Here is a 9580-nt window from a genome sequence, read left to right as displayed (position 1 = left end):
GATTTGCCAAAAAAAACTTTGTCAATTTAACAGTTAACCTCTGATTTTAATGTTACTTTTTAAAAAATGTGAATACTTATAAAGTAATAAAGTTTCATTATGGTCCAACAGGTAAACAGACAGGCATGCTTTTGAAGGTTCTTACAGTACTGAATGCAATGCCTGCACACTGTAAATACTCCACTATCAGATAATATATACTGCACTTTCCTACACCACCTTTTACTGTCCCGCACCTTGTTGAAAAAATATTTTATTGTTGCATCCTCTTAGCAGTAACACATTTTGCAGAGAGGTTTTAAGAAATGCCACTAGTTTATGTTACACTGAATATACAACTGTAAAAAAACACACAGGACTGTTTCTTTGTTTTATTGCAACATGAAATGTGGCATTAGTATGCAAACTCAAACACTTGCAGTTATTGTCACATAAACCGTTCCTTAGTCTGAGAAAAAAGAACAACAATAAAACAGACTTCTATGATTGTTAAACCTGAAATCAAAGAGAAAGAAGAAGAACTCCTCATTTTGTATAACTTAAAGAAACATATTTCAAAATGTATTCCACATAAAACCTGTCAGTGTGTACAGAATTCTTCAAACTGGAGTCAAATATTGACCAAAAGAAATGCTTTGAATCGCTAACTTCAACGACAGGCACCCATTATGTCTAAATGCCCCACAAACATGTGTGTTTGTTTTGCTGTAGTGCAAAACAATGAGCATATAGATAATAAAATACAACAAAGTGCCATGGCTGCCCCTGTGCTACATTGAACATGATTTGAAGCAGATCACAAACAACAGAGACAAATCAACCAAATCAAGCCACTCATTGGCTAAGGAGCTGATAAAGTCTTGAGCAAGGCTACCAATAGGAACCAAAGGCACAGGTTTAGCAGATGGCTTGTTCTATTCATAGATCATAACCTAACCAGGTAGTTATACAGTAGCCCTTTCCTGTTGTCGTGTTTTAGTGCCATTTCATTCATCATAGTGAAGGGAAGATAGGAACTTGTCCACATCCAAGTCATGGGGAAAGCAATCCATCATTTTCTTCCGTTCCTGCAAATATATAAACACATGCATACATTTAAAAAAAAAAATAGTAACATGGCAAAAAAAAAAATCCTCTTGATTTGATGTTATTAAACAGGCAACAACAATTCATTTCTGTGGGACTGAATAATGATTTAAAAGGAAAGTTGAAAATTCAGATCAAAATGACAAACTAAAAACTTCTCTAAGTACTAATCTCTGAAAAACTTAAAATTAAAGAAGAATTTTTAGTATCTGTTTTCTATCAGAAAAGCAATAAGCAACTGTTACTACTGCAAACACATTTATTGGATAATGACAATACTCCTCAGTTGCACCCCAACATTTAACTTCACCTGAAATCAGAATACTACTGAAGCAGAACATAACAGGAAAAATGATAAGCATTTGAAAAATCCATGTTATACTCACTCTGTCTTTCTTTGCAGGAGGACTGGCGGTGGGAGAAGACGGTTTACGCTTCTTAGCATTCTTTGAGCTTGTGGGGGAATTTTCTCCGACTCCCTCCTGGCGCAAACTGTCCTTTAGCGGAGTGCCCGTCCTGGCGATGGCAGCACGAGAAAGAATCATTAGTGTATGAGCAGCCATGTTAATGCTGTTTTCACTGCCAGCTTCACTGGCTGGGCTGCAGGTGGGGATGTCAGGGGTGTTGGCAGGCATTAGATGCTTGGGAGTCCCCTCTTTATCTTTGCCTTTCCTCTGTCGAGAAGGAGTCCTTGCACAGTCAGCCAATTCATCTGTGTTTAGATCAGTAACAGGGGTTGGTGGAAGATTAAGGTCTGAAAGGCCAACTCCAGGTCTCTTTACTGGAGTGGAAGGGAAGGTTTGCCCCTTAATGTCCTGAAGCATCTCCGCTGCCTGTTTGGCCAGAGAGCTGGTCTTTGAGGGGGGCTTAGTAGCCTTGGACTGTGGATTAGATGTAGCCTGGGATACAGCAGGAGAACTAATGTCTTTTGATGCTGAGGATGAAGGTGTTGACTGCCCCTGTGTGCTCCCCTTAATTTCATTCTCCTTGTTGGCTGTCACATTTGGCACCTCTTGAGAGAAAGTCCTCTTCTCTGTATGCCCCTCACGTGATTTGGCAGGAGCTTTTTCTCCAAGTTCTTTTTTGCTGCTCTCGTCTTTCTCAATTATAGTTCCTGATTTCAGTGGATCTTCAGAGGACAATGACCTAGATCTATGAGGATTCTTTTCTGTTGCTCCCTCACCATCCTTGTCGTGACCATGTTTCCGATCAATAGATTGTGATTTTCGGTCTTGGTCTGACTTTTTTAAAGGCTCAAGCTTTGATTCATCCACCCTGCTGGTACTTGCACTTTGAGACTCTTGGTTTTGTCTGTTGCCTTGTTTGCCAGGGTTCTCCTTCTGGTGCTGTTGTGGAGTGACTAACATCTCCACCTCCTTCACAAAGCTTCCTCCAGGCTGGGGATCTGTTGAACATCTGACAGGGTGAACCCTCCTCTTGGGTTTGTTGCCACCCAATATATTAGGCTTTGTTTGCATGGCTGGGTGTGACTTTTCTTTCACAGTCGGCTGAACAGGTTGTGCTGATGATCTATTTGTAGCTGGAGGTAAAGTGTTTTTCGCAGACTGTTTTTGAACTTCTGCAGAAGAGTCGAAACATAAAATTCTCCTATGTTTGGAAGCCTTTTCTGTATTCTGCTGGCCTGTGGTTTCAGCTGACACAGGTTGAACTGACTTACCGACCAGATGCTGCTCCGTGCCTGGGATTAAGAAAACAAGGTCAGAACAGAAAGGTAAAGAAACATCCTATGCAATCACATTTAGAAGTAATTGTGGCATTTTCAATTATAAAAGGCCCTTTGCTTGCAGGTGGCACTTCTCCAATTTAAACTGTAACATACCTGCAGTTGAGGACTGTTTGACTGCTACTGTTGGATGTTTGGTCTTGACAGTTTGTGACTTCTGCACAGGTACAGGGTTTGGTATGGCGACAAGCTGTAGATATATAATGATATATAATATATTGTTAATAAAAATGTTTAATGGTGTTTCTGAAGGTCTACAGAATCACAAAGTAGAGTGAGAAAGGTGCTTTTGGTTTCACTATGATGTGAGCCTTACCAATGGTGAAGCAATAAATGATTGCCCTAATAATGGTACATAATCTGGATGACAGTTTATACAGTATCAAGACACTTTGTCATACTCCAAAGTGTTGTTCAAAGAAAAGTTCTCAAATGTTGATGAAGTTTAAGGAAACCAAAATGATCAGGAATGTCACCAGTATGATGGTAGAAATAATAAGACAGGAAGTATTGATAAAGTTACTAATATTACCTGATTCGACACCACCTGGACCGCTCCCAGAGTTGTTTGACCCATGACAGAAACAGGAAGCATCATGGGCTTAACAGGTGATGGTAAGATGAGTGCCGACCCTGCACATAAAGAGCACAGTTTCTATAAATTAATTGTAAAGTTAATAAAGACAAGCCACCTCTCATTCAGCCAGGAAACAAGAGATGATGTGACATGAAGAATGATAGCCCTACACTGTTAAATCCGTAGACTCCTTTACCCTCCTTTTGCCCTGTTGGATATGACTCTAAAATTATGAATGCCTGTATAATTTGTTTTTGGAAATGCAACAGTAGAAAATTAGTTAACAGTGTCAGCGCAATTATGGATCAAAGACAACTTTGCTCAACCCTTGTGTTTGCGGAAGTTTCTTTCAGTGTCACCTCAATCACATGTTGACACTGTGTTAATGTATACTGTACTTTACAAGGAGTGAACTCTATGTGATCACTTGCTGACGAGCTGTGATGAAGCAAGCATGTCTGCTGTATGTGTAACTCAAAGTTTGTGAAGCCAAAAGACAAAAATCAGAATAAAAACTACAAACATAGTAAAAATGGATTGGATCTCTTACCCGCGGTGAAGCCTTGAGTGCAAGTTGGTGTTGTCACCCCATACTGGTTGGTGGGCAAAGGCTGTCCCTTGGAGACACCAGTAGAAAGTAGCATCTGTCCGGTTTGAACATCAGTGGACGAGGGATCAGTCACAAGGTAATAGCTGGCGGTGGCTCCTTGAAGTGCATGGTTAGTGGTGTCCAGAGGTAGTTGAATAATGTAGTTCGGCTGAGCCTGTGATGTCCCAGTTAATGGGGAGGCAACTACAGCCCCACCTTTAATGCTGAGAGGACTCAAATGTCCTTCTGAGCTCTGTAAGCCACTTACTGCCAGCGCTGCCTCGTCCAAGTTGGCTTTCGGAAGGACTGGGCCTGCAGGAGACTTAGCTGGAGAGGAAAGGTATATGGTGGGTATCTTTTCACTAGGTATACTTGAAACTGCCTGATTCAAGACCATCTCACTGGAAGAATGCTCATCCTGGTTATCACTGATGATGATCTTCAAAGAAACTATGTTAGAATCAGTGGCAGCCTTGCTTGGGGTGGTGTGGTTGTCACTTGGAGGATCAGGTTCAGCAACAACTGGGGCATAAGAGGGGGTGGGCACGGGTGATGCAGATGAAGCAGGTGAAAGCAACGCAGGAGCAGATTTGGTTGAGCCGGTTGTTTCTTGGAGTAATGGGGTAGTGGAAGTTAATAAGGGCACGGCACACACAGTTGTACCTGTGGTAAAGCTGGAAGCAGATGTGGATGAGGCAGATTCTAACGTCGAGAGAGTAAACACTGGTTGGTTGTCTCCTCCACTGCTTGAGAGTGACATATGAGGTAGGTAAGAAGTCTGTGTTGGAGGGTTTTTCATCTCATCTTGTACAGTAGACAAACACGCAGGTGGATTACTAAAAGTGGATGCACAGACTGTAGCAGGTTGCTCTTTAGCTCCTTGTGTCTGTTTAAACTCCTGTTTTTTGTCCACATAAGATGACAATGTGAATTCTGGCAGAGCAAATGCAGCAGAGGCTCTTGACGAGGTAACTATAGTTGAGTCACTGAGAGAAGCTGTGGTCAAAGCGCTGTCCTTTGGAGCAGGCTCCAGAATAGCCATAATGTTTAAGGGAGCAGGAGGTGTATTCAAAGGTCCATCGATGTCCATTGGTTTTTCAAAATCACTCTTATTGGTAAGTGAGGCCTGTAATTTTCTGTTTGAGTTCCCTGCAGAAGAACCACCTCGGTGCTGCCCATGACTCACTAGCAATCTGGCAGAGCTGTTTTCTATTCTCGATGATCTGCTGCTGGGGCCAATAAACGTTTTCTTTAACAAGGTGGGAGCAGTTGACTTTCTGGTCTTGCGCTCTTTCTGGTCTTGCGCTCTCATCTTTACCGCGATTGCCGTTTGATCCAAGTTGTTAACCTCTTTTTGTGTTACGTCTGAAAAATTAAACAGATGATTGGATGATTAATTCTGCCCTTATCAGTGTATTCAAAGTAGCTCAGTCCTACACAAAAAGCTGTTAGAGATCTGCAATAAACAACAGAGACAAGGTGCTTCTAATTTTCTGAAACATTCCAAAAGTGTCCATCTGACATTTGCATCCATTTCACACCTTTAAAACACTTTTTTAGGTCTGCTCACTAAAGTGCTCTTCTTTCATCTTCACACACCAACTTGTCTGTCACTCTTTGTAACTAGAAGATATCACACCTCTCTGCTTTTCTTCATGTTTTCACGTGTGGACAGTCTGGACAACTATACTTTTGATTGACAACAATCAGAACCAAACTGTAACAAGGCTCAGACTTCACATTTATGTGTCATTGTTAGAACATGAAGCTTTACCTCACTTCAATGTTTTAGACATTCGAGATGTAAGAGAAGAGCCAAGGGTGTCTTCTGTTTTCTTTTTAGATTGTGAACATACCTGGTACATCATTTTGAAAAGGTCTGACTGTGGTTGAAGGTCCAGCAGTCTCACCGTCTTGTTGACTACTATTATTATTTCCATCTTCTGGTTCTCCATCAGGGAACTTCGTTTTATCTGTAAATACAAAAAGGCCATTAAATTGGCTTTTCAAAGTGCTTTTACACAGCTGAAGAAAACAGACACAGGACTCTTCAACATGTTAAAAAAATGTAAATAAAGTAGGTCATAGTTACTGCATTCAAACAGGTCAAAGAGCGCCTGAAAAGCTGGGTCGGACTCTGTTTGCTCCAAAATGTCATGAATGGCGTCGTCACTCATATGGATTTCCCCCTGCAGCGAATAAATGTATGTCAGAAAAAAAACAACATTTTACTACATAGGGAAATAACAACAGCTTAATAAAGTAATACTGTTGAGTATTTAAGTGAAAAGTAAGAAAATATACTGTCATTAGTATGTAAAGTTTCCAGCACCTGTAATCCTAAGATTTCATCTATAGACTGGTCTGCCTCCACTGTACTTGAAGGGGGTTTTGATGTTTGGGGTGTTGCGTCACTAAAGTGAGAGAAACAACAGAAGAAAAACTGACATGATCCAAGCGTGCCACAAGATTTCTGTACAGAGCTTTGGCTGCAACTGACAAGGTGGTAAAGAAATCTTTCACAACTGCTTTTTTGCACACTTTTAACTCAGCACATACCTGCCAAGGATTTTGTTAATGTTCTCTGCAAGCTTCTCTTGTAACGATCTGTCTCCCAGTATCTTGTCACGTGCATTTTGTATCACAAGTTGCTGTGGAGATAACCATTGGTTTTATGTACAGTTACAAAATTGATGAATCATGACTAAAAAGAACCACTGAGATTTGTCCCATTGAAGCTGGCCAACATTAGTGTATAAATGAATAAACATCTAACACCCAACATATAGCTCAACTCACAGGAAAATTTTCATCAACTACCTCCTCAGGTTGGGCTTCTGCACTGTGACCACCCACAGCCATGGCACTTCTGCTGGGGCCACTCGACCCACTTGGAGCACCACTCCTTTTCCTTGGGGTGTCCCTGAATGCAGCATAAATGACAAGAGTACTAGTAGGTGAAATAAACAAAAAACATAAACAATATTAAGGGCAATCTCATAGGGAGCCAAGAAAACACACCTCTCTGACATAAAACAGAATCAAACACTACACAAAACTGTTTGTTTTATTACTACTAGTTGTAAATGTTTATATTGAAGAAACACCCCTGTATTCATCAACATGGATAAGGATTTGCCATAATAAAAAAGGTTTAACGCGTTTTACTGCCAACACAGAGCTCTATTTCAGAGCAGATTTTATTGGCATGAGTCAATGGACATTTTGAGAATGAGCCAGCTTGCGTAATATAATGACCTGGTAAAAGAAGCAGCTAAATGTAGTTCAGCCATTACTGACTCTTTGCTGTTTTAGTAATGGTAACATCACAAAATGTCATCCATAACAATAAAACAACAACATAAAACAATGTCTTAACACCCTACTTCTGCATTTTAGTTCTGTTCTGAGAAATCTGCATATTTAAGCCACTGCAGTTGAAAAAGACAGTCTGTCATTTGTGAGTCGCACTTTTTCTTTTTAGGCTTTTAACAAATAAAATAAAATCATGAACAAATATCTTACCATTTCCTTCGTCCGGGAGACATCGAGCCTGGATTTAACCGTTGTTCTGAGACAATCATCTGTACAGGTGAATCACCTGTAATAACACATTTCACACATTATGGAAACATACATGATAATCTGCTTGAATTGCACAAATACTAAACCTAACTTTAGCTCAAATTAATTTAACTTTTTTTTTTTTATTTACATCTTTGCAATATAATAATAGATAGTAAAATAAAAGGGAATATTTGTTGTAAACAAAACACCACAGCCTCCAAAGTGGTCACCTTAACTACCTCTAAATCACATAAAACATGAACAACATGAACCAAGTTTTTCTGATACTGACTGGTAGTAGCTACTAATCGGCTGACATCATCTTGGATCTGCTGGTGGGAGTCACTGCCAGTAGTGGGTCTGACATAGGTGGCACTGTAGCTCACAGGAGTGGAGTGGCCCAGCATACTGTGGGAGATGTGTGAAGGGCTGACGATGGAGCTTGATTCAGAAACTGCTGAGCAGACAACAGCACTGGCTGAAGTCACTCTCAAGGCTCGCTGTCTAGCCATGTTTGCCAGTCCAACTCGTGAACGTGCTGTAATAAACAGAGGTAGTCAAATAAAAAGCCAAGAAAACACAGAACTTAAAACAACCTTACTGACAGACTGTTAGTCTTCTGTTTACAGTGGATTCAACGGCTTAATTTTGCCAACATAGTAACAGGATCTTAATCTACATTCACTAGATACTGTCAACTGCATTTTCACACATGCATCTGAAAGGTACAACAAACAAATCCTGCTAATATTCAGGGAATATTTATGTACCAGAAATGTACACTATTAAGTATTCATGAGAGGGGAAAAAAAACAAAAATGAAATGAAAATAGAAGAAACAAACTTACTTCTTTGACTTGCAGATAAAGCTGGGGAGTTTTGCAGAGATCTAAAGAAAAATAATGAATAAAACCCTCAATGAAAACACTGATAGATGTGGCCTCCCTTAACATTTTGCAGTCACTTTGATGATGAAACTCATTACTTGATCTGGTTGAGTGTAAAATCCAGCTTCTTCCACAATGAAGTCATCATGGCAGGTACCTCATGAGAGGACTCTGCACAAAAGAACAACACAAACTTATCCTATGACTGAGCAATACATTACAGATGTCATTCTGTAAAGGTAAGATAAACTAACCTTTGGTTTTGGCAGCAACATACTCATTTAAGATGGTTGTGAGGCCTTTTCCAAAGACAGACTGCGTGTGTGGAAGAGAAAACACAATGAGTCGTGAGATTCAAAGTGGACCTTTATGACGTTTCCACTTTGTGAGAGAGGACACTTACAAACACACACGCAGGAATTGTCCCGTCTTCTGTGGTGTGGTCGGCATACTCTTTCAGATTTGGGCTCTCATTGATGAAAGCTTTGCTCGTAGCGGACAGTCCCTCGTCTTGAAGGTACCCTGTGAAGGTTGGAGCATTTATGAACAACCAGTTAGAGGAAAACATAGCTTCAAGGACAAACTGCATAGGCAAGTATCCAGTATGTCATTTATATCATGTATACCATCAGCTTGTACAAAATAAACGATTATAAGCTTCTGGAAACTTATTTACCGTCAAATATTATAATTGGCTAATGCTACAGCTCTTACCCAAAACAAGCCGGGCGACGTCAGACGGCAGCAACATGACTCCTGATGTTTGGTGCTCAACAATAAACTTTAAACTACATGTTCAAAGAAAGTCTCGCGAATCCGTTGAAAAGCGTCAAATTAAAACCATCCTCGGTGTTATTGTGAAGACTTCCCGACGACGCTGCTGCTCACTCAAAAGGCGGGGAACTCAAGCACGTATAACCCGGAAGTTTCAAACTAATATGCTGTGGGGAAATGTGGTAGTTGTAGTCCAACGTGGAAACTCACACTGCCATTACGCCCACGTCACTTCATACACACGTTAAACTGTTCGTATTGAACATAACGTTTATGTGTTAGTAATTAATTAATTATTATTTTATCCAACAAAGCAGTTTGTTTGTTATTATAACTTTAAGACCAAGGTAACAGGA

At 40.3% G+C, this 9580-nt stretch overlaps 1 protein-coding gene across 2 annotated transcripts; it reads right to left on the bottom strand.

Annotated features, from left to right (window-relative positions):
* Positions 1-357: 357 nt before the first annotated feature.
* Positions 358-9356, bottom strand: npat (nuclear protein, ataxia-telangiectasia locus). Of its 2 annotated transcripts, none has more exons than XM_029279129.2 (17): positions 9165-9356; positions 8854-8972; positions 8705-8765; positions 8549-8621; positions 8412-8452; positions 7856-8101; positions 7522-7597; positions 6796-6919; positions 6556-6647; positions 6329-6410; positions 6089-6185; positions 5853-5969; positions 3958-5361; positions 3363-3463; positions 2927-3020; positions 1473-2785; positions 358-1067 (listed from the first exon to the last, which is right to left on the bottom strand). In XM_029279129.2, the coding sequence occupies exons 1-17, from the start codon at positions 9199-9201 to the stop codon at positions 987-989; spliced, it is 4158 nt and encodes a 1385-aa protein (XP_029134962.2). In that variant the 5' UTR covers positions 9202-9356; the 3' UTR covers positions 358-986. The 2 variants fall into 2 exon arrangements, with proteins under 2 accessions (XP_029134962.2, XP_065816434.1); XM_065960362.1 differs by having other exon boundaries at positions 6817-6919.
* Between the last annotated feature and the right edge of the window lie 224 nt (positions 9357-9580).

The sequence above is a fragment of the Labrus bergylta genome, chromosome 11 (genome assembly GCF_963930695.1).
Source record: "Labrus bergylta chromosome 11, fLabBer1.1, whole genome shotgun sequence".
NCBI lineage: Eukaryota > Metazoa > Chordata > Actinopteri > Labriformes > Labridae > Labrus > Labrus bergylta.
This window is presented reverse-complemented; position numbering and strand designations above follow the sequence as displayed.